This window comes from Cydia splendana, chromosome 8 (genome assembly GCF_910591565.1).
Source record: "Cydia splendana chromosome 8, ilCydSple1.2, whole genome shotgun sequence".
Taxonomy (NCBI): Eukaryota; Metazoa; Arthropoda; class Insecta; order Lepidoptera; family Tortricidae; genus Cydia; species Cydia splendana.
The window spans coordinates 8339841-8366903 of NC_085967.1; the positions used below are offsets into that span (position 1 = coordinate 8339841).

Sequence of the window (27063 nt, forward strand, 5' to 3'; positions counted from 1 at the left end):
ATACCACAAATACACATTCAGAAGTTCAAATTCAAAATAACAACATTATAAATACTTTAGAAACAGCCAGTAGCAAAATTAAACCAACCCGGAAAAACAACAAAAAACTCACAAGCGACACATTACGTTATTAGAACTAGCTCTTCTGAAGGAGGTACGAATTCTTCATCATCATAAGTATTATCTTTATTAACAGTTTCAACTAAAACAGTTGTATTAACTTTATTAAAATAGCTTTAAACTTTTTTGTCATTCAAGACACATTGAGACATTTTCTACTGTAAGAGAACAATAGTTTTATGGGTAATTAATAGGGAAGTACCTACCTAGTGATAATAATAATTAATGTGTGTTTTGTGTCACCTTGTCAGAAATAAAATTGGAACATAACAGATATCACAAAAATAACTTGCAAATTTTGATGAATGAAAAAGTATCACACAACACATAAATAATAATATATTATAATTAATAAATATGGGAATCTTACACATACCAACCTAGTTCCACAGTTAGATCAATAGGGCTCGTAATGTGGCTATATCTATCTAATTATAAATAGTCGTCTAGTAGGTACCCATAATACAACTCTATTATGAACCTTATAGAAAAAATACAACACAGTGACATTAAACAACGAGTGACATTCATTAACCACACCGTTATAAGCGTTCTGTACCAGTTGTAGTGGCTTTAAGCTTAAAACGACATTTTTCACTTAAGCATGCCAACTGTCGCTATGGTAAACTAAGCTAGCATATTGACACTACACAGATAATGACGATCGACCTGCTAAAACTTCTGTCAGCTTCTTAAAATCACAATGTCACTTAAAGTAAAAGAACAGTACGTTTTTATGTTTAGTCAGCATTATGGCTTTAAGTTTTAAGCAAAACCGTCATTATAGGTATAATGTCACTTTACTTATTTCAAAACGTTTTTCTATTCTATTAAATTCAAAAGTAGAAGTGTCCTTAAAGGGAAAAGTACGATATTGCTTTAAATTGAGTTTTGATTTTGATACCATATTATAAGTTTAAAGTGACATAGTACGTATAGATACACTATTTCTTATGTAAATTGACGTACTTACCATTGAATCTCATAGAAAACCGTCACTAAGCAAAAAAATACAATTTACTTCCCTTTAATGACATTGTTCCTATGAGACGGGCACCTATTCCCTCTATTCGCCATAACGACATTAGCGCCCTCTGGCGGTTCTAATAGAGCTAGGGCGATAGGTGTCTTCGATTTGCGTGCGTTACGATCATACGAGCTAGATGGCGTTATTAACTCAAAAACCCCATTTTTTGGATAATGACGTTATGTTTCTCAAGGAGCGAATTATGTATTTTAGCTTAAATTTTACAATAACACGTCATTTTTAATTACTCGTTAGCAATATCTTCCGATTCACGAAAGAAATTTCAGACTTTCGGGTAATTCTGTTTATACTACTGGCAACACAGGATAGCGCTGTGCACATTTGACAATTCGGATCTAGATAACTTCATGCCCTGACCGTCATCCTTGTCGAACGCGTGTTAATTGTTATTTCCTTCTCGCTCAGTGTCAGCAGTCGCAGTGTTTTCCAAACTTTTCACGTCGTAAGCTTGGTAATTAATGTGTAACTGTGAATTAGTTTTTCAAACGTTTGTCTTGTATAGATAAATAAAGTTTAATTTAATACATTAGATTTGTTTTATTTTACTATGTTTCTACATGAATAACTTAAAATTAATGCCGTTAAAATAATTTTCACCGTTGGTTAAAATTCTCCCACATTTCAAAGTTTGAGAACCTGTAAACAGCATGATGACGTAGGCGCGTGTCAGTTAGGTCATACGCGAATCTCGGAATGGAGTACCAGGCGGAGTATATTATTATACCATGAGCCAGTCTTCTCCGAGACCACGGGGACAACGCCGTCCTCGAAACGTCGGAGGTAAATCTTAAAACTTAAATACGCAATTAAGGCCAGTGTACATGTCCATTAAAAAATCTGAAATTTTATAGATGTTACATGTTTGTTTCTTAATCACACAAAAGCGGCTGAATGGAATGAAATTTAATGGAAGTTCAACCACTTAAATGTGGATGAACTCGCAAGCAGTTAGCTAGAAAGTACAAATTAGTTTCGCAGTATAGGTATAGGTACTTGCATAGTGACAATGACGACGTTATATTGGAAATATTATAATATACTTTTAATAGTTGCAAATATCTAAAAAAAACAACCATTAACAGTTGTTTTAATGTGAATTTAATATACCACCTTAACTAAGATTCAATGTGCATTTTACATTTATTTTTTGACTTCATGATGAAAACTAGTTCTTTCATTGCACTCTTCCGCGACCTCCCAGCTCCCTTGTTTAGCTATAATAAAACTGACATCAGTATGCTAGTTATCTTTTAGATTAATGCATCTGTTTAGAATTTCTTGATGTATATTTTAACCTGATATACATAGGTATTTCTTAAATACATTGTATGAATTTAAGAAACATTTACTTGGACAACGAGGTAGATCGCATTTTTTAAAACTTAGCTTTCCTTCTTACTTGTCCCTGAATAGAATCCTTACACTTTTAATAATAACGTCTTAACAAACATTCTCGACAAAGTCGAAATGTAATCCCTATTTCAATGCTATCGCGCTCGAGAGGGGAACAATTTCTATGCCTAATCAAATATTTGCCGTCGCCTCTAGAAACTTTCGTAAACGGCGGATTGTTGCGCCTCGACGCCTACAGCGTACCTAATAACACTCGAAAGCCAAGCGTCAATAAAAAGTATAATCCATATAACCCTTAATCAACACGTTTTGGTATAAAATATACGATCATTAAATTAATTAGATAAATGAGCGTTTTCCAAAAAAATACATTTCATGTTTTCACCTCATACATGAAAAAATGTGTCCCAAAATTTTGTATGAAAATATATTTTTACAGTGCATCACGTTCATACAAATAAAAAAACTTTCCATACAAAAATGTGACGATCTGGAAAGGAAATCTTGGGACACATTTTTTCATGTGCGTGAATGTACAAATGTTTCTAAATAAAATGAGCCCAAGAAGTCAATATTTTGAAGACAAGAATGAAATGTAAATTTTTTTTGGAAAACGCTCAAATATAGCGTTTTGGGGTGTTAATAAAAACGATGGGTAAATATTTTTAAGACACTGCGAATAGTCCATTGAAATAGTAAAATAACGCCACCACATTTTTTCAGAGTGTTAACATGACTTACTACTAAGCCAAAATGAGAAAATAAAATTGCCCTGCTTCCGTTCTCATTTTGTCGAGCATCCTATGACATTAATAAGTTTAACTATTCGTTACATTGCCCAAGTTGGGTCAATAAAGACTAACAAAGGGGTCTAGTATGACGTTTGGTTTTTAAACTAAAGTAATAAAATCGCGCAATGTTATGCAAATAGAAGTCTTTCCTTTATTATATTTTTAACCGACTTCAATTTCATAGAAGGAGGAGGTTCTGTATTCGGTTGTGGCTATGTTTTTTTTTTTCTATGTATGTTCACCGATTACTCCGACATCCGTAGTCCGATTTGAGTAATTCTTTTTTTGTTTGAAAGGAGCTACCTCCGAGTTGGTCCCATTTTAATTTGGTTCTGTTCTGATGATGGGATCCATGAGGAATTGAGGGAACTCCTCAATTTTTAAAGGCACATGCATGGTGTTTTGGGCGTTTTCTTAAGAAACTCGAGCATTTTCTCCCGAAAACCACCAATTTGATGAAGTAGACCTGATGATGATGATTATTTTGATGATAATGATGATGATTTCTTTACAATACATGTAAGTATGTTCAGCGATTACTCCGGCACCTGTGATCCGATTTGAGTAATTCTTTTTTTGTTTGGAAGAAGTTACCTCCAAGGTGTTTCCGTATTATTTTTGGTTCTGGTCTAATGATGGAATCCATGAGGAATTGAGGGAACTCCTCAATTTTTAAAGGCACGTGTTAAGTGATTTCGGGGTTTTCTAAAGTAACTCGAGCATTTGCTTCCGAAAACCACCAATTTGATGTACTGCAACTGTAGCCTTACCACGAGTTTGACATTGACATATTCGCTAACGTCTTATGCATCTAAATGTAACTTTTTATGCATCTCGCTCACACTAAGGTTAGTACGAGCGAGATGCATAGGAAGTAAGTTACACACATGCTAGCGAATATATCAATGTCAAACTCGTGGTAAGCTGGTAAGGCTACTGATGGGGGGTTAGGGTTAGGAGTTAAGGGGTCAGGGATTAAGGGGTCGGGGAATGGCGGTTGAAGGGTTGCTGGGTCAGGATCGAGGGGTTCCTGGATCAGGGGTTGATGTGTTGTGAGGTTGAGTGATCGGGGGGCTGAGGGATTGGGTCAGTGGCGGGGCGGGCGGATGGATTTAGTTGACAGGAATTATAATTTCCCAGACGGACTCGAGAAAATTCCTGGTTCAGGGTCGAGGGGTTCCTGGATCAGGGGTTGATGCGCTGTGAGGTTGAGTGATCGGGGCGTTGAGGGATTGGGTCAGTGGCGGGGCGGAGGATGGATTTAGTGTAGTAGTGACAGGAATTATAATTTCCCAGACGGACTCGAGAAAATTCCTGATTACATATTTATTAAAGTAATAGGTACACGAATTTAGTGTTAAACATGATCTTGTTTTTCATTCATGCGTCGCGCTCTTAACAATGCGTTAAAACTAAAAATCGAAAAATAAAAACTTTTTACAAAAAAAAGCAAACCGACTTCAAAAAGGATGAAATAAAATATTATGCGTTACCAACTGATATGTTTGAAGTCGGTGCCAAGCCAAGTAGTAACAATACCAGTCAAAAATAATCAGCTTTATGGCTATAAATCCCATTAGAACTGTACTAATAACTATTAACTGTGTAAGTAATTTTGTCTGCCTCTTTGTCGCCTTTTCATAGCTAAACAACTGAATCGCTTTAAGTGAAATTTGGCAAGAAGGTAAATTTCTTGAATTGTTTTATATTTTGAAATGTAGTCCTCTGGATAAGGGACGGGAAATTACTCAGTCCCAATCTCACACTTGCGTGCTATAGACTGTTCGAGCATTAGTAAGAAATGCTCTTTAAAAAATACGACGGAAAAAAATGCATTGTATTTCCACTAATGTGCCGACAAACATGGTACAGACTGCGCCAAGAAGGTTTGATCGTGTGTTCTGAGGTGTGTTCTTAGATACAATCGACGTCAAAGATATGTTTACACTTTTGCACCTTACTCCTTTGTAATAAGGCGAAAAGTGTAAACATATTTTTAACGTCGACTGTACCTACAGAAAGTACGTTCATTGTCGTCGTGTAAGGCAATCCAACGTAGGTACATCCTTATCGAATCGCACCAAAATCGTGGTATGCTTCAAAATTTGGCTTGGCACCGACTTCAAATATATCAGTTGGTAACGCATAGACTTCAAAAAGGATAATATTTTATTTCATCCTTTTTGAAGTCAGTTTGCTTTTTTTTGTAAAAGTTTTTATTAATTATTTTATCTGAAGTCTGTTAAAGTACTTATAAAGATAAAGCACACAAGGGTGGGTTAATGTGACTGATTTATAAATCAGTCCAGGTGGGTCATGGTAGCGTCCAGAACATATGTTAGAAGCCCTATATAATAATTATCTTCATATATTTGATACTAAGAAGAGAAATAGAAAATCAAGCACAAGTCGGCAGTTACTAATAGTTTTACGACTTTCATGGTATATTATGCCAAACGAATAGTGAGTAAACGTATTTCACTGCATTCTTGATATTATCATGACACCGAGACATGTGTCTTGGCTAGCGTCCAAGTACTTTCTCTTAAATCGTGATATTATTTCATTAAATTGTAACTTACCAGCCGTTTGAGACGCTACTATGCATTAGCTATAAAATTAAGTACCGATCAAAACCTATAAAAGTTTAACGTCGGATGTTTTGGTTTTGATAGTGCACTTGGTCGGGACACGAGCTAAACTGTTCTTTATAGAAGCGTAGTAAAATCAAAATTGTTGGTAATTTTGTTGGTAAAGGAGGGTTGGTTTTGGACTAGTACGAAGGCGCCCGAGATATCCATTAGGGCCCTGGAGTGTACGGCAGCCATTAATTGCGGCGGCCGTATCTCCGTGACACCCTCGACTCTACCTGGAACAATACGCTTTTTCTCAGCTCGAGTCTCGACATTTTCGGATTCGGCAATTCTAAATAATAGCTCAATCAAACGGCTCGTGGCTAATTTACGACGCTCGTATATTTAATTTTGAATTAAATTTAGCGAGTTGAATTTCTCTTAAACGTATTTCACTATACTATAGTGTAGGTCATAAAACAAGCCCGTGTTTTGTGATTTCAGAGAAGCAAATAAAAACTAAAAATATTTCTGTAATATCATACGTAGGTATATAGAATATATAGAAACCTGGCGTTCGTTAATTGATTAGATGCAATTCAAAGACGCTAAAGACAGGGACAGTGTCAAAACATAAAGAGATAATATCACTCATTGTTTTATTAAACGGTACTTGTCACTCAGTAAGAGGAGCTCACGGAATGCAAAAGTAATTACTTGAGCCCGCATCAAACTTACTATACGTTTAAATTAAGTATTGCGTGACATATGAACGGTCTAATTAACTTCCTCTTTATCTAGATGTTGGTACACGCTTTGAAATGCCAGTCACGTAACATTCATGGTTATTTCAGATCTATTTACTTGTGTCGGTTTTACAATTTTTGTTGCACATGCTTTACGCATCTAAATTTATGTTATTTGTAATTATAAAATAAGTCTATGTACATACATATAAGTATTGTTGTCTATCGTGTTAAAGGTTAGTCGACATACTTCACACAGAACACGCAATTCATAAATAAGAAATGACTGAGGCGCATGACAAGTAATCATACTCGTATTATTTTAACCGGAGAAACAGATGGAGCATGTATATGAAGACAATAATCCTCAGCAAATGCGAAGATAATGTTTTCTCTTAGAGTAATTTTACTACATGATAATAAAAGAGATTGAGAAAAATCTCCCATTATATATATAATAGTGGAATATCTGTCGGCTCCAACTCGTAATGTACATGTTTATCCCTCACACACGACTCCGTGAGACGGCCGAGAAGTCAATAAAATCCTGCTTAGCATTTCTTATTTACAAAACAATCTGAGGCCATAGAAAACGACGCATGTATCTCGAACAAGATTTTCCTTCTCCGTATGATAAGTCGTCCGCAGCGGTCACGAATGTGTGAATCCACTCAGCCAGCTGTGGTCGACGGAATAATGTTTCCAAAATGAATAACAGAGCCATATCAAAAGTCGATATCATTATTGTGATGTTATCGCTCTCATACAAGGCACAGTATTAAATATAATGGAGATTTTTAAGTGTCTTTGAGTTTATAATATGGTGACAATTCAAAGGATGACTCACGTTAAACCGGGCCGTGTCCGGGCCGGAGCTTCCGGCGCGTACTTTTCTATGATATGACAGGCGATCACGTGATGCTTTCTATAGAAAACGATGCACCGGAAGCTCCGGCCCGGACAGGCTCGGTCTAACGTAAGTCATCCTTAATGCTTGCTTTTTATTAGGTTAGGTACTAAATAAAAATCATTCCGGACTGCGAAGATAAACGTATTCAAAAAATGGTCTATTCCTCTCTACTTTGGACCATTTCCGTTTTTATACATCTAATGACAGTTCAGAACCCTTGACATCAAATAAATCGGTTCAATACGCGTAAAGTAGGCAATCGCCATTCAGTTAAAAGACTTACGCAACTCACTCACGAAGCTACTAAGCACTCGTGTAATAAATTTTCTAAACACTTTATGAGAAATTTGTGCTAATTACAGTAACTTACAGTATATATTAAATAAATAATAATAAAGAATAACATGTAGGTTAAGTCGATAGATAAATCATGGACATTTCAAGTAATTAAGGCCGGGATAACATCATATTATATGTATTATCGCTAGTACAGCTCTTTACGTGAAACGACACGAACTTGGCCGGTTTTTTCACTGCTCCCGAGAGTAGCAGCCCTACGTATTGAATTGACATTAATTTCAACTTGAAACCTCCACGCGTTCCTGAGAAAAAATGTCCTTGACAGACGGACAGACGGAGATCACGTTTTTTGTAAGGGGGGCTTCTCCTCATGTTGAAATATTATTTTTATTTTTTGTTGTTCTATAACGGCGAAAATATCAAATGTATTTTTTTTTCATGTTATGAATGTTATGATACTAACTTGATACTAATTGATACGTTTCGCGTGCACTAATTATTTAGTTAAGGGGCACAAAAACCTATCAATATTAAGTCGTAGATATCTGTCAGATGTCGTCAAAGTCAATAAGGGTATTTCGTCGGGTGACAAGCAAAAGTCACTAAGTACTCTCAAAAAATTAAAGTAACAATGCACTTTATTACACTTGTAACACGGTTTATTGTCCAGTAATTTCAATGGTGTTAGTTAGTGACTTTTGCTTGTCACCCGACGATTTATTCACTCGTCACCTCTTAAATCGATTATCAAAGCGCTTTTATTTTTATCCTCCTTTAAATTAAGATCTCAATTTATCACTCCGTTTCTTTCAGTAAAAGACAGCGATAAATGTAGAAAATATATCTAGAAGCATCACTGTCAAAGGGTTCCGGTTGTCGACAAATTTAAACAATTCCGTTGTCATAAAAACCACAGGAGCAAATATTTATTACAGAAAAACCAACAGTTAATTTCCTTCTTACCTTTGTAGGCGAGTCGTTTCAAATCATGGTGGAATCTAAAGTAGAGCAATTTATCTAGGACGACTTTACCCTTTGGAATAAATATAAACTGTAGTATTTTTTCTGTATATCTTGACTTTCTTGTTTACTAAATGTATTTTCATGGTAGAAATTCTTTGTTCATTTTATACAAGTTGTATTTTTTTCTCGTATTCTGATTTCGAAGCTGAAAGTCCTGGGCTCAAATCCAGCTAAAGGACATTTTTTATTTGTGTGATGAGCATGAGGAGGTATGCATCAATCTACACAAGTTTGTAGGTATATCGACGTCTAGTAAAGAGCATTAGGCTACCATTCTATGAAAACTTAACAAGTGATGTCTCTAAATATAGAACAATGTGACTGTAACAGATACTTTTGAACGCGAAATCTAGAGGTTTATCTATATTTGGTAAAGTTATCTAGGGTGGCAGGGTGGCATGTATACGTTTGGCACAATGTTTCATCTACTACTATTGAGGTTACTGCGCCTCTAGTACAAGCTTAGATTTATCATCTCTATATATAGTCTGTATCTTTAAGTATTTAAAAAAGAGTAAACAAAATCTACGCTCAAATGGTTTCTTATGCCAGTTGAGGGTAGATGAAAACATTACACGATCAAATAGTGTAGGTTAAAGTCTGGTCGTTCAGTGACAGATTCAGGTGGTTTTGTATTTTGTTGGTTAATCAATAAATGTTATAACTACCCGAAAATGTACAAATTATTTGTTTACTTTTATTTAAGTACTTACTAGAGATTTTTGGTTTTCTGGTCGGACGTCGGATATATTTTACGACGGCGACGATATAAATTATCATAAGGGTGTCAATTAAACCTAAACACGTTTTGGTCAAGTGAAATTTCTCATATTTGAATATTGGGTCCCAAATATAAAAACTACGTCTCTTTACCCTCGCTTCACGCTCCCGTCAATTAGCATGTCGTTTCAAGATACACTGCACTTCACAACAACTAGTCTCCTTAGGTCACAATTCATATAAAACTTGAGTAAGATATCCACCTTACGGTTTAGTTTTTAGGGTTCACTATTTTGTGTCAGCGCAATGGAAATGTGGAATTTAATGGTTAGCCGTGGCAGGTCGGCGGCACCGTGAAGTCGTGTGCGCGACATATGAGTAATGACAACAACGCAGTGGCGTGTGTCGTCTAAGTCGAACGTTCCCAGATGTGAGTCCATAATGCGCGGATTGCAGTTATGCAAGCCTCGAAGAAATGTTCGTAGTGCATGCGAGGATTCCGGCTAAGATTAAGGTGATATTAAAGGCGCTACATATATGTACGTTGAGAATACTATAGATGAAATCAATAGTAGCTTATATGAACACTTACACAGTTTCTCCTTTATGTTCAGTTTGTTTAAGAAACATATTGCACTATACAATAAAGGTCCAACCGATAAGAGGTAGTGGGCATTCCAACTTTAATGTATTGATCTGATATTGCGAGTTATGTCAAATCAACATCAAATTAAGGTCTAATCTATCGGATTTTTGTACAATTTGAGCCTAAACGGCGGCGGCGCAAGTATTTCATTTGTTTTAGCTCTACTTAATATATTATATATTTTTATTATTTTTCCTCCGAAAACAGATAAACCGCAATCGTAAGACTAAGACTATTTAAAAAATAATGCGACTATGCTATCAATTATCAGAGATGATATCATTATTTACATAGCATGTAGTCCATGAAATTGTTTTGTTCACTACGCACTTAGGTACTGCTGATGTAACTTATCATTCATAAAGATTAAGTACAAAAACAAAATATCACAAAAAAATTTTAGAGAATTATCATTCAAATACCATTTTGTTACCTTCTTTTGATTAAATAATATTATTCAACACTTTAGTTCTTACCTATCTAAACTGCCTGAAGGGCGAGCATATTAGTAGCTCCCCATGTTACCAGTACACTATAAATAACCAACACTACGGGGAACTCGCATTAACCACATGTGCCGTATCAACAAAAATTTCTAAATTGTTCCATAGCGTTGACTGACGTTTCGTCGTCAGCGGCGAGCTACAAAAAATTTTTTTTTATAATGTTGCTCAGAGCCGAAAAAGAGTAATCAAGTATATTGGTTGCGCCTGCGAACATTTGATGGATTGCTTTACAAAGATATTAAAACCCGAGTACCTAATCATAAGAAAAATCACTGGCAGTCTTGAACATAAGTGAACGGTTCATTAGGTATTGGTTAGTTTGTTTCAGTGACTGCAAAGCGACTTGGCCTTACTACGAGTTCTCGAAGAACCGGATGATACGGTCTCTGGCAACCATTACCTGCTACGTGTGCTGTCATTTATGTTACAAAGTCAGTTATGTTAAAAGTGTATTATTATGTTACAATAGTAACTGGTCCTTTTGCTTGCCTTGAGATACCTACGTTTAATATGACAAAAAGCGGGTCTATATTAATTCGCATAACGTAATTCTCCTAATTCGATTTGGCATAACGTATGTTACGCATAATTTCTAAATCGCATAACATTATTCCGCATAAATGAGTACGCATAATGTTAATGCGCATAACGTAAATTGTCATAACGATGACTTGGGATAAATATAATAAGCATAAAGTTACTTTGTATAATTATTAAATGGTATAAATATAAAAGGCAAATAAACAAAAATGTAGACAGAGCGGCTTGAATTAAGGTTCAGTAGATTCAGAGAACGAAGTTTTAAGTATATTATATAGCGCTTTTTTAGATCAAAAATATCACAATACGGTTGCCAAAAATTTAATTAGCAATCTTGCGGCCTTTCTCTAGGGACTTCAGCGATTCAAATCCTGAGTTTTTGACTGTTGCTCGATATAAAAAAATCACTAAAATAGGTCTAAAATGCACATTTTAAAAAAATTTGCACAAAAAATCAAAATATGAAAATTATTTCTAAAACCTATTAAAAACAAATATTAATAATAAAAAAAGAAGAACACGAACTTACTACAGTTACTACGCCTTAATAATGTTTTACAGCAAAAAGATTATTATTTGTTGCAAAAGCTTTGCTTTGTTTCGCACAATCCTGCTAACTCGAGGCTAAGGTTGTGAACCTGACCTAACCGAGTTGGTTTTGCCCTGATCCATCTAATTCTCTTGCTTTATTAAATTATGCTAATTCATTTTATGCCAAATAAAGTTATAGTTAATAATGTTATGCATATTTAAATTATGCGGATTCATTATTATGCGCAATAAGTGTTATGCTTGTTTAATATTATGTCTGTTCAATGTTATGCACAATTATGTTATGCCAAAACTGTTATGCGAATTCATATTATGACAATTAATGTTAGGCGTATTAAGAGGCACCCACAAAAAGCAAATAACATGTGCGTGCCGACAAGGCCATAAATTGTCGGTCCACCACTTGTCTTTTTATTAGTTAATATCTGGGAGACCGAACTTTGCTCGGAAAACATATAAAAACTCATAAATGCGCGTTTTCCCGGAGATAGCTAGATCGATTTATCAGCCCCGAAAGCCCCTATAAGTATAGCAAATTTCTTCGAAATCGTTAGAGCTAAGAGCCGTTTAAAGGTATAAGATAAAGACTTCTAATAATTAACATAGTCATATTCTTTTATCTATATTTGTTAATAAATTTACGAAATTTGCAAATATGTAAATAACTAAGTACCTATTTTTGTCAAACTTTTATCGTTTGGAAACTGACCTGAAGCTCTAAATGTAGCGTAGTGAATATGTTAAAAAAATAAAGCTATCGCAGATGGGACCTTAACAGGGATTTTTTTCAGCTAAGACCAGGGCTCGGAACCGGTATTTTTTTAAAACCCCGAAATACCCCCATATTATGAATAATTTTATGCTCTGTACGTAGGACTGAATCATGTAATTAGGTAACAACTTCGTATTATTAAATTGTCCCATTAAAAATGAAATAATAAACCAAAGAACGAAAACGAACGTAATAATACCGGTATTTTTGTATGGAGCAAATACCGGTTTCCGACCCCTGGCTAAGACGGTATCTTCGGCGTTAACGCGCTCTAAAAACAAACAGAATAAACCGCAAGCTCGTCGTTTATTGCCTGCTAAAAGTTAAACACTATTCAATGATTTATTATTTTTATTCTATCTTGATTTATACGAGACAAAGAAGTGTTCGCACGCGCGCTCTATGTCTATTTGCGGCCAGGCCAAAATAGACCACAAAACGAAACTTGTATCCGGTTCCTATAAATGGTAAAGCGGCTCCCAAACTGCTGTTTTCTAGCGCAATGCCACCGCACGCTTTGTAGGGGGATTATGCTACGATTTGCGGTAATGCGGTCGACTCTTCAGCTCACTCGCTACACTCTTTCCTCTTTGACCACTTGCTAAATCTTTTGGCTGTCAGATCAGTAGAAACCGGAATGGAATAATGTAGAATACCCCTTTGCCGCATAATACTCGGATATCCTTTGAAGCAACAGAGAAGCAAAGCTATTTTCGGAATCGACCTTCGATTTACACTTCACTTGATGTAATTTGCATTGTGTTCAGGTGTAATCCTAGCTCAGATTTAGATCGCTGTTTTGTTTCACTAGTTCCGTTCCCCTTTGTTTTATTTCATTAGGTACCTATCTACATACATTTTGTTAACCCATCTAAAACATTATGCTAAATATTATGTAGGTAAGGTCAGTGAAACGAGAGCATATTTTCGTAGTGCTAGTATAATGTTCCGGTGAATATTTTTAGGCAACGTCTCCGAGTAAAATGAAACACAATCCTTTTCTCTACCACCTGCTGAGCGCTCAGACCGTTAACGAAGTACTGGGATGTTTTTTGTAGTGCGCTGTCAACTTCAGCTCCGGGGCTTACTGAAGCGCGGCACTTGCCTTCTATAATTGTGAAAAATAGAACTGTTGGAATAGTTTTTGAGGTATAATTCATTTGGACAGTACAAAACTGAACTCTGAAAAATTAAAATATTTTCCCCTGAATATCTTGTAATTAACTGTTATTTAATATAATTTTAAGTAAATATAATAAGTAAACATTTATTATGATTTCTTTGAACCTAGACAGGTTATATGTAATGTTATACCTTTAAACGAGCAGTTCTTGTATATTTATTTATTTATTTTTATATATATTTCGGGAATCTCGGAAACGGCTCTAACGATTTTGATGAAATTTGCTATATGCGAGTTTTTGGGAGCAAAAAATCGAACTAGGTCTTATCTCTGAGAAAACGCGCATTTTTGAGTTTTTATATGTTTTGTTCTCCCAGATATTAATGACTAAAGTGAGGACGCTAAGCACGAAGATTTTTTGTACATTGATCGGCCTGTTCCTATCTCTATTGCACGCGCGTAATTATATTGCTGTTCCGCCCATGACGCTGGGGGTCAACGACACTGCGCAAGCAGGACAGCAATAGAATTATGCGCATGCGATAGAGATAAAAACAGGCGGGTCATTGTACGAAATTATCCAAGCTTAGCGTTCTTACTTTATGAAAACAAATCTAGCTGGGTAACGTATTTCTGGTTGTATAGTTACAATAAAACCAATACAAGTGTACAATAAAAGGGTTATTGTTATTAACCAATAAAGCCCGAGCCTATACTTAAACCTAAGTTTTTTTACTGTTCTTTTGGCAATCAGTAAACATTCTTTACTTCGCATCGGTATTAAGAGAGTTACACTTACAATACCATACTTTTGAAAAATATGTAGATCCATATTATGTGACTCCTATTCGAGTACCTACATGCGTAGCGTCTCCACTGCACTGTGCTTGCGCCATTCTATCATGATTCACTCGGACTAGTCGGTCTTGAACTTGAAGATTCGAATATAAACCTACTTTTTAAATTGTCAACACGAAAATCGACCTGATTGCCTCTCTCTCCGCGTACTCTCGTGAAGTTCACTCGGAGTGGAAATTAAATAAGGACAATCCGTTCGTTCTGCATTAGAGATTTGCCTGCTGCATAATTCAGCGTATGCAAAATGTCTGGTTTAATAATAAATAGAGGCAAAGGTGAACTTCTCGCAATCGACGAAGGAATTGAGTTGTGACCCTTTCAGCAACTGAAAGGGGTGCGCAGTCTTTTGTCTTCGGAGGAAATTCAATGATAATTTCCATCATCTTTAGAATAGGACGACTTACGTCCTACCTATAAAACTAATTTAGCTTCCATTTAAATGAATAAATTCAGTAACTAAAACAATTATTTAGATATGTAAATAGCTTTATATTTAAAAACAGATTAAAACTGCCCTAGAAGCCGAGAATATGATATTCATCTCATTTTGAAATCACTCGTCCGCCAACATATCAATAACGTATTCATATAGTACGTACCTATGTCGCTCCTAAAACGGGGACCCGCGATGATAAACACAGTCGAATATATTGCTACAAAAACGAGTTACGGTCGATAGACAAGCTCATTATCTCATTAAACACTCGCAGGATTTGTAAAGCCGATCCATTGATTTGTACAGAGTCGCGTAATGCTCGAGCTAGGCTAACAATCGTATTCACAATTTAACCGTAACATGTTTAACGGCGATGCTGCTTCATCTGTATTGTGTTAGGAGCAGGCCGAGTATTACTATAGAATACTGAGCTCAGGCGACACGAACACTGACAATACCAGTGTAACTGTAATCTTGTGATCCTACAAATATTCTGAGGACTCCCACTTAAATAAACTGGTTACCTAAGTGTTAGGCTCGCATGCACTTGGTGAGCTATTGGAATCGCACCCCAAGCACGCGTCGGCGGCCACTAAACTAACGTTTCTGGGACAGATTTTACGATTGCCGACACGATCAGTTCGCGTTACTACCTACTACGTTTTTCTTATTAGTAGATAGGTACTAGACATTAGACATTGCTACAAAAAAGCGGGAAAAAGTATTACCAATTTTCCACTACAACTACTTTTATTGATTGAAGTTGGAAAATTATGTCCCATTAGTTCTACTTAACAAATATTGCCTTTGAGTATTACTCTTAAGGAAACCTCCGGCTACATATAGATCTACTCAGTTCAGTAGGTACAGAAAAAGTCCTACCCGTAAAACTAGCAGGATTAGTCCAAAAAAAAGATTGTTTCTCGAGTGTATAATACCTACAGACGCGGTCGAACGTTAACCAAGGGCGTTTACGTAAATTGAAGCTGGCAATCCATACCGGAATTATTACCTATATTATATTTAGGCTTAGGTATTCTAGGCTTCAGTATTCCGGTATTATTATATTATAATATATTTAGGCTTAGGCTTATTTTTATGGAAATGAACACGTCATAATATGATCTTGTCCGGAAATTGTAACTTTGTAATTGTTTTTTTAGGCTTAGGTATTCTAGGCTTAAGTATTCCGGTATTATTATATTATAATATATCTAGGCTTAAGTATCGCTTTTCTCAAAATTTATCTGAAAGATGATTTGTAGCGCCGCGAAAATGAGATAGGGAAGATGTACATGTATTGATTCAATCGTATCAATCAATCAAAGTCCTGATAACAAATGCAGTGTACCTACCTGTCTTTTTTGTAAAACTACATGTATTAGAGTACAGATTTCAATCATCATCATCATCATCATTTCAGCCTATATACGTCCCACTGCTGGGCACAGGCCTCCTCTCATGCGCGAGAGGGCTTGGGCTATAGTCCCCACGCTAGCCCAATGCGGATTGGGGACTTCACATACACCTTTGAATTTCTTCGCAGATGTATTGCAGGTTTCCTCACGATGTTTTCCTTCACCGAAAAGCTAGTGGTAAATATCAAATGATATTTCGTACATAAGTTCCGAAAAACTCATTGGTACGAGCCAGGATTTGAACCCGCGACCTCCGGATTGAAAGTCGGACGTCATATCCACTCGGCTACCACCGCTTATACAGATTTCAATACCTAATGCTAACACGCGGCCAATCTAGACAGCGGGAGTCAGTTAAAGAAGCCGCCTTTGTAAATTCCGGAGTCAAAGCGTGTCAATGATATGTCAGACGCGAGAAGTGAGCCAGATAATGGAAACAACCTTTTGTCTAGCAACTATTTACTATGAAACAGCTTACGCTTGCAACACGGGGATAATGAGTTTGTACGGTGGAAATATAAAATAGAATAACTTATCTCGCTGTTGCATACAATTTAACAAAGAGGTGGGCGCTTTTATCTGGATTTAAAAATGTCTTAATGGTGTTAACAGTCCTATTTAGTTGATTAATTTCATTTTAGAAGCAATTATGATGATTATGAATGAATACGTACCTAACTAGCTTCGTAAGACCCAATGACTCCTATTACTATAAAATTAAACACTATCATAACATAACAGTCCACGCGGGTGATTTTATTTAAATACGAATTACACTTTCTGAGAATTGTCATTTGAAAGTAGGATTATTTATATAGGTATTTTATATTATAAGGACCTTTTTTGGACACTATCATTTGTTTTATTTTTGCCTACAAATATACACCGTGCTCTTTAGTGGGACATAACATAACGGTCAAATGGGAAGACTTAGAATCATGAGCATTTAGCTACTACACGGAGTAAATTTTGTATCGTCGTTAAAACGTCGTTAAGCCAAGAGATCAAGTCACCCACGCTGAGTTGGATTCGTTTCCTTCCGCTCTCATGGTGTTTTAAACCAAATTGTCTGCACGAACAACTTGCTCTCTAATCTCTCATCGTCTCATTAGGGAGCCTGTTGTTTGAGGTATACCATTTGAGTTAAGGATGACTTACGTGAGACCGGGCCGGGGCTTCCGGCGCATCGTTTTCCATGGAAAGCATCACGTGATCGCCTGTCATGTCATAGAAAAGTAAGCGCTGGCTGGAAGCTCCGGCCCGGACACGTCCCAGTCTAACGTGAGTCATCCTTTACCCAAGACCCAACGTCATCTCGTGTAATCAACTATACATATTGCAACTTAAGAAAAAGGATGTTTCATTCCGGTGTAATTAATTTGTTTTTATAGGCATTAATTTATGAACACCTAAGATCTGTAGTTACCTATATGAACCTATTCTATAAGTATTATGCTTCTAGTAGGTAGGTAAAAATAAAGTAGAAAAAAAAGCTTAGATTCGTACCTAATCCACAGAAAATATACGAATAAGAGATTTTGGTAGTACTTATGTTGAACCATAAATTCGTTGCTTGTTGTAAAAATAACTTGTCGCATTATATTTCGGTTCCCATCCAAGGAAAATCCCATCCATAAGTCATATTTTTACACGTTGAGTATGATCATAATACCTACTCTGTCTTGTATTTTTTTTTGCTGTCCGATTGTTACTAGGTAGGTAATATCGCAAATGTATGTTAAAGGAAAAATCTCTGGGTTCTCAAAGAATTAGATAATGTCGAGTATAAAATAACGCCTGTCAGTATTTATCACTTATCACTGAGTTGTGATTGATTCCCGTACTGTATATTTAAACATTTAAGATTACCGAAATATATCTTAACTACATATTTGTACGGCGCCGCGATAAGGAAGACTATCCGACTATCATGCGATAACAGGTAACAAGTTACAAATTATCTTATCATCACGGCTCTGGTAAGGTGTAAACAAGCGGAGCAAACCTAGTTCGGGGAGAAAAAATCAATGAATTCCATAACTTAACACATTTAGAGTCACGGCTAGAACCGGCATGAAAAATAATGTATGTACATACCTTTATTTTCGAGTAAGTATACCTACATGATTTTAGTGATGCCTTTTCTATTTAGAGCCAAATAATCGCCGAATTAAACCTTATATTTATTGATTTCGTTTTTCTAAAAAGAAAGAAAATAGTTTAAAATTGAATTATTTTAGCGTTTCTGGCAAATTGTTACATATTGCTTGTGAACTAGAAAAGATATGGCCGGATGAAGCATTACACGGTGCATGATCGAGGGCTGATTCATGATGCTACCGATATAGAAGCGCGGGATTGGTCGATCCGATAATATCCAAAGCATATTGGCTAGTAATCGCCGATGCAACGCCCTAGATATCTCCAGAGAAGAACAAAGTTGGCATAGATAGAGGGATCAAAGTGCGGCGTGGGCGCTCGACCCAATACCGCGGGCATCACTTGCGCTGCGCCGCGCGCGCAGACCTTTTGCATTGCACACGCGCAATTAGTTTAAAATTAATTGATGGCCTTTATTACGGGTCTAGGGGAACGCTAATGGACGTACAATTATACGTTTATACTGAACTATGTTATGCGCAATGAATAATCGCGACAATATTTACTATTACGCGCTTTATTAAATATTTATGTAAAGATAACATAACCGTTAGTGTATGTTTAAAAAAAATTAAAAGCTATATTTATTGCGATATGACTGTAAATTATAATAATGATTTTGAGTTAAGGTTCCTTTTGATCTGGTTCTAATTCTAATTCCGCTTTGAATTTCATGCACACAAGGATTGGAATGAAACAATTTGAATATAATTTTGTTTTGTATTTAAATATCTTACAAGACATCAAGTACAAGAATCAAAACTTATTGCCAATTGGTACGGTGTGAGCATAACCTAAGTTGACGGAAACGCGCCGGTCGGTAGCGCTCTACCTAGATTGAGGTTATGTTGTGATAACCGTTAAAGGGGAAAAGCCGGTAATGGAAAATGTTGCTAGAGTTTCCAACTGAACGGTTGTAACAATAGGGATGAGATTCGCTTGAGAGTTGACAACGTGAGAGGTCGCAGCGGCGGAGGAGCCTGCGCGCGCACCTGGCATGGCCGCCGCCACACACCTGACTCGCAATACACCTCGACTTCACAACTCAATTACATCATGTTCTATAGCAACTCCAAGTCATTACACGCGCCGAAGACGCCGAGTACACCCTACACAAACATCTCACCGAATATCACGTGCACTCAACGAACGACACCGGTATCTATTCGGCTACATAACACGTCTAATCAGCTGATAACGAAACTTTTTGGTTACCGGTGTTTACGTGCCGAATTTTAGTACATCACTGAAAACGCGAGAGTTCCTATTGAGTAGGAAATGGTTTTCCGCGGTGCGGCGGGCGGCTCGGCCGCGCGTGCATCGGATGCACTTTTCGTTGCCGGCGAGCGTACCTGGACTAGTCTGCCAGCTGAGTCCTCCGACGAACATCTTCCTGCAACAAACATTGCGATTAGAGTCACGAGTCTCCGGCGGAGATGACAGCCGGCGAAGGGACAGCGGCGGCCACGTACCCGGGGTCGTTCGGCACTTCAGCGGGGCTGTGTGCCGCATCCTGATTCTGGGTTTCCATGGACTCGTGGGCCGGCGTGGGGCGGGCGCACTACGACTACGAGCGAGCGACGGCGCGGCGGGGACGGCTCCCGGAGTCGCTCGGTTGACCTACCGACTACCGGCACGAGACTGGCGCGCCGCGGCGCACCCCTCCACGCAGCCGCCCCGCTCCGCCGCTCCCGCTCCCGCGCCGCGCATCGATTCATTCACTCCGTACACAATTATTCATACGGGCCGGCACGACGGACGCGCGCTCGGCGGCACCACGTGAGCGCGCGGCACGTGCTCGGCGCTTGCAGCCCTCCCCCCTTCCCGCCCGAGCCGTCTCGGCTCGCACGCCCACCACGCACCTACGCGCGCCAAGCCACCCCCACATTTTGCACAACAATACTAACGATTACAATTCGGAACTTACCTAAAAGTTTTATAACTTTTCAGGTCGTCTTTAACTTACACTTGGAATCACAAATATTATTTGCATGTTTAAATAAAAACCATTTATAACTATTTGGCAAATAAATATGTAGGTACCCATGTAAAAAAAAACCATTTTGTACTTTTGACACACTAATCGATTATCTGACGATCGCGAAACAGTTCGTTTACCTTTCTGATGCAATGCAACGAAGTGACAATGATAAAAATCGTAAACAACGCGATTACCGTGATGTAAGGCGAGGCGGCGTTGTGAAATCTGCCGCCGACGTCACTGTTACGTACGTGCGGCCGTAGCGGGCTACGAACGTGCTACGCAACCTGCACTCAATCGCCGCTACGTGTGTAGATCCGAACTTTTGACAACTTAATAACGACATCGATTGTTTGAGATCACTTGTTAATGTTTATTAACAGTTGCTTTGAATTTGGAGTTTTGGAGCAATTGTCATAAGTATTGTACTTCTTAACTTCAGAAATATTTTTTGATCAATAATCATCTCGAAAATCGAAGATATTTTTATAAAAAAACGTGTTCGGAGATTTATTTCTATAGACTCAGTTTGACAGAGATCATAGACATATAGATAATATAGATCGATAACGCCTATTTATACAGCATTCTGTAACATCATATTTTTTGTCGTTTTAAAATCGAATATAAAATTAAGTGCGTGGCTCAAGGCTCAAAAGTATTGATTTTGTGAATGTCAGTAGGTATATATATTGACCATCAGTACTCGGGAGTCATATTATATTCGATAATATTAACAGCTAAGTACTAGTACTAGGTTACGTTTAAACAATTTCTTAGGGGATTAAGTACAATATAACTTTAGTCAAAATATTTCGCCGCGCCATTTCAATATTAGAATCGTGTTTCTACATGCCAAGTAAACAGTATCCGAATAATAACAGTACCGCTGAAATAACAACGAATACATTTCGGTCTAGGCGTTATGGCTCATTTAAATTATTCGTTTGATGATCGTTAAGCCGCCCGAGGTGGCTGTGTTCGTGGAAATGACTACTTCCAGCCATTTGTTAAATGGCCTGAGCCGGCCTACCATTGCTAATGGCTTATATATGTTGATAATCCGAACCCGGCCTAATACGACCTTGTTTACACTGGTTTTGCGGTTCCTTTATGAAGAAGTCAGTCGACGAAAAACGTAACTGTAAGCCTGGGGTTTATACGGCTCATCAAAATGACTATTAGCACATCACCACCATATCGTAACCGCGACACATTTTTCACTTTGACGAGTCCCATTGACCCGCATAATACAGGGGGGGGCAAAAAATAAGTGCATTCCCATTGCCGGGGAGGTTTTGGGATTATACTGAGCAACTTTTACTATGGGACCAACCCCGAAATCACGAAAAAAAATTTGTCTGTTTCATACATTTTCGATGGTCCATTTTCTATGGGAGGGTACATTTTTTTCGCGATTTCAGTGTTGGTCCCATAGTAAAAGTTGCTCAATATAATCCCAAAACCTCCCTGGCAACGGGAATGCACTTATTTTTTGGCCTACATACATTACGACTTTACCCAGTGTAGGAACCCTTAGAAACCCGTCAGTTACAAGTAGACTCAAATTATCCGACGCGAAGGTACCTTCTTCGACTTTTAGTTTAGTTTAGGACTTGTTTAGGAGAACACTTTGTTATCATTTTCGACAGTTCTAGGCGGTGTCTAGTATATTGTGACATTGAAATAATTATAGCACTTCAACTTTTGAACTGTCTGACAATTCGCCGATAACATCGCCATATTTTTAAACGAATATTAAGTGACCACTAATGCTCACAAAACATATGAAATTATACAAAACATAAACAGTACGTCGACTATAAAATTATACAAGCGAGAAATGGTTTGTTGACACATCATTTATTACATCCACAAGCTCGCAATAACAAAGGCAGTCTACACTTACAACCATAAGTCGAGTAGTCTAGCTTGTACAATGTAGATACTAGTGTTGAACGACTTACATAGCGCTCTACACGACGAGATAAGAGTAGGGGTTTGCTATAACATTTGCATTTCCACTAATTACCCATACCTACTGGTATGGGTATCAAAATAGGCTAGTTTTCTGAAGAGTAATAATTTGACAGCAATCATGATCAAAAAAACAAGAGCATCATCATGTCCTGAAGATTTCGCGTTAAAACTATTTTTAAACTGGCATAAACGTATAATACTCATACTCATATTTTATTGATAATATAAATTATTATTTTTAATATATTAGTATATTACGACGTCACACAAATTCGTGTTTAAACAACAATTACTCTTAACTGAACCTATGTATAAAATGGGAATTTCGCACATTAACGTTTTAGATGTAACGTTACATTTCGATGTCATTTTGTTATCATTTTAAATACGTTCGTAAGTAGGTACTTGTATTGGCGCAAGCGAGAAAAAATCATTTTGACATCAAAATGTAGGTTCGAATTGGCCTCCAGGTTAGCAAAAGTGTAACAACATAGTGAGAGTGTAGAAAGTGTGACAAATGGCAACAGGAATGAGTAGGATTATTTTAATTTTAATTTAAAAGGAACTACACTATTAAGTATGGGACTAGTACAACAATTATAAACGGCCCTGCCTACAGGACGATCATATTACCTTCCCTCTATTATACGCACGCATGGGTGCCCTCAAAAGCTGGCATCCTGTCGCGTCTGCACGACGGACTAACGATTCAACAAATGTTCCATTATTGTAAAGAGAAATAGACCTCGACAGTTGGCTCGTTAAAAGTAAAAATTTTACAAGATTTTCGATAAGCATTGTTTTAATAAATAAATAAAATTATAAAATTTCATATATGTAGAATAATGAGAATATGAGGATATCATATATATAGGTAGGTGGGCAATTTGAAGCCCTAAAAATAATAAATTAAAAAGAATTAAACCTAAACGGAGTCATACATAGATAATTGCATAGAAGAGCGTTTTTCCAGTGTGTTTTCCTTACTGATTTCATGACAGGTAATCGATAACGTTTTAAGAAGAGCAACTACATTACTCCTCAGATAACTAACCTAACTATTATGCGGAATAAATGTGACAAGAACAGTTATAAGAAACAATATTGTGTGGTTAAATAAATTTACTAGTAAGTCTAACGTTCAGACACATTCAACATTACACACATATTCCACTAATACAACACATTGCAATTAGAGAATGCATTAAGAAGTAATACTATCGTCTAGGTAGTATTAGTTAAGATAGGAATCATTAACAACATCAATATCTGATTCTAATCCTTTACACAGCCATAATAACCTACAACTATTTATTTAGTAATAAATGAATAATGTAGGTAAAGATTTATTGAAATGCCTGGCTATTAAAAAAAAAGAAGATTCCAAAATACGGCCGAAGTCCTACTAGGTCGATTCACGAAAGCTGGCACGAATGGAATAAATGAGTGAATGGAAATATTTGTGTAACAGATAAACCAATATAATGATAACTTTGGCTGCATACCGATAGGTACAGTCACGCTCCGCGATTGTTACGCCATTTAGGGTTCTAGCTAATTTGGACATTCCATAATGTAAGTAAGGAACAACCAATTTAGCTAGGACCCTAAATAACGTAACAATCGCGGTGCGTGTTGGTAGGTACATGTGTCAGTCACACAATGATAGAAATATTATTATTTCTATTTCGTTTTGTTTATTCCATTCGTGCCAGCTTTCTTGAATCCACACATTACATTACTTAGACACAAATACATTTAGAATCAAACTCAGGTACCTATCGTTCAATTAATGTATCTTTATCAAACACATCAACACATAATACATTGTGGGTTTGTTTGTTTTGAATATATCACAGAAAATTACTTCAAGTTATTTAACGACCATCCTGGTTAAAGTACTTAGCAAAGTATTATTTACACATTTTGCTTTACTGTTTTTGACTACATAGGAGCAAAAAATAGGAATACATAAATATAGTGAATATTGATTTGTACCAATAAAATATTATGTTACAAAACATGGATGTATATTCGTCAGCCGGATTCATGCTACTAAATAAGTTTATGGTTCGATGACTACCACCACTTGCGAAGTTACACTTAAGATTAGCGAATGAAGCGAATAAAATGAAATCGACACGTAAAATTGTATAGAGTCAATTAAACCGCGTTATAATTTGCGTTGGAAACTGTGCCTACCATTGGCATAAATGGGGCTGGTGTGACTCCCCTCAGTGTGTGTGTGGTGACCCTGAGCAGACGGTCGAACATTGTTCTGGAACGCTATTTCACCAAATATTTATATTATAATATATATAAAAACAAGCGAGGAGCGGAAGATTCGTAACCTAAAAACTTTTTATGGGTTCCAGTTCGAACCATTATAATTATAATCTGTGAGTTTTTAACCTCATTCCGAATTTAAAATGACGTTGACAGTTTCATGTTTAAACACGACTGTTGTTGTGTGACAGGCGTCTGTCCACCGTCTATTTTTGCCATTTGCTTTGTCTTGTTGTCCTTTTTTTATTTAAGCATGTATTTCTTAACAAATATCCAGATATTGCTCAACATCATGATGAGTAAGTCTAGGGTTTTTCCCAGATCATGACTCTTTTTAATCGTAAAAAACATCCTGAATTATTTTAATACTAAGTTCTAAATGGCACTAAAAGGATTCACGCCGGACCGGACATCTATTATCTCAAACTAAAGACAACTACGAATGATATCGCAGTTGCAGCAATGCAGGCGTGGTATTTTCGGAAAAATTGATCGCAGTTATTCTGGAAATAGTATCGCCTCCCCCTCTTGGGGGGAGCAGGGCTGTTATTTCAGACGGTCTCCGGTCATTCGCTCGGGATAAACCAGTATAAGTGTTAACTCGAAATCCGTAACAAGTAATGGGAACTATGTCGAGTCGATAGTTCGCCTACGCTCGTGTAGCTAAGGAAATACCTAGCCAGATCTGAAAGTCCACCACTGCGCCGCATCCGAGGAGACTAACTTTAACCCAGGTCACAATGAAACGAATTGTGGACGGCCTGATCGATGCCCCAGTAGGTAGCTAATTCTAAATACGGAATAGGTCGGATTCGAGGAACGAAAAGGGTCATTAAAATTCCAGCTAATATTCTACTCCGGTCGCAAATCCGCTCACGCTTGCAACTGATGTACTTATATTTAATAAAAACAGTAATATTACCACCTGCTTGCTAATTAGAGTATCGCTTTTTGTTTCTTGTTGTCTTATCCGTGTAGCTCAAAGTAAATCCGATCCCTCCATATAAACTCTTGTATGTTTTTTAAAAGAATTACATTAATTTTGTAGGTATACAACTCATCTAGAAAATAAGCCTGTTTGGAACGAAGTTCCTTATCGGACGGTTTGCGGGGGCTAGGCGAAAAAAAGTGTAAGATTTTGCCGTCAACCCATACTAGTGCGATAGATGCAAATGTCAAATATTGGCGTCACAAGCCATACTAGTGCGATAGATGCAAATGTCAAATATTGGCGTCACAAGTCATACTAGTGCGATAGATGTTTTATCCTTCTCATCTTAGTGATATCTCGGTTGCATTATAACGTAGCCCCGTTTATGCTTATCCCAAAAATTGGCGCCGATACTAATTAATTTACGACAGTAAATTACCAATTATCTTTCGTACACAAGTTACATAATATGTGATAGTCCGATAACCTCATAACTTTTCCGCGCCGACGTTGTAGGCATAATTCATCAACGTAAAGAAGTTGACTTAGACGCAAGTGACTTTCAAATCTTTGAACAAGACGAATATAGCTTCAGTTTTGATTGTTAACGTTCTAATAATGACAAGATCAAATTGATATTTTATAAAACGACGACTTTGTAATCTTAGTATGATATAGGTATACCTACCAGCGGCCTCACGCTTCCTTCGATCTAAGTATTTGGTTTGGGGTCGTCAGGTGATAACCCCGTATCACTAGACGAAATTAGTCGCTCCACAATAATACCTACGTCTCAAGTGTCGATGGAATTGTTTATTTTATGGTCATGAATAACGCATGATGTTGATAAAATACAATACTATTTAGCAACTGTAGCACATCGAGAGTATGAAACTGACCCGCAAAAGAAACGAAAACGTAAAACGAAAACTCGGCTGCAAAAAAACATTGAATTGAAAATTGCGTCGGTCCGCCAACGTGGTCTCCTGTTGAAGCTCCTCGTTATGGAGCGAAATATGTCTAGCTATTTCTGACTTTAAAAACGTGAGTGGCCGGTTTTAATATAATATTTTGTCGAAATGCCTTTCCAAAAAGCTTTTGCAGTAGGTACTCAAGACCTAAAATTCTGCCGACAGTGCTGAGAATCCTGAAGGCCCTCAACACCTGAGGATTAAAATTGCGGAATTCGGCTTCCGAATAGACCATCCAAAAATATGAATCATAAAATAAGAACATATTTTCAATGCAAAACTTCTACAGATCATTATTATACATAATGTGTATAAAACA

At 37.0% G+C, this 27063-nt stretch overlaps 1 protein-coding gene across 5 annotated transcripts in view; it reads right to left on the reverse strand.

The window, feature by feature from the left end:
* LOC134792767 (RNA-binding protein Musashi homolog Rbp6) overlaps positions 1-20430 on the reverse strand; it is a 574739-nt gene extending 554309 nt beyond the window's left edge. Inside the window, exons 1-2 of one of the 5 annotated variants that reach the window (XM_063764094.1) lie at positions 20068-20429; positions 19948-19988 (exon numbers count right to left, since the gene is read on the reverse strand). In XM_063764094.1, coding sequence (XP_063620164.1) covers positions 19948-19988; positions 20068-20126 — 100 coding nt within the window. In that variant the 5' untranslated portion in view covers positions 20127-20429. Of the gene's footprint in view, positions 1-19947; positions 19989-20067 lie in introns of all 5 variants that reach the window. The other 4 variants (XM_063764092.1, XM_063764093.1, XM_063764091.1 and 1 more) reach the window with 4 other exon arrangements.
* Between the last annotated feature and the right edge of the window lie 6633 nt (positions 20431-27063).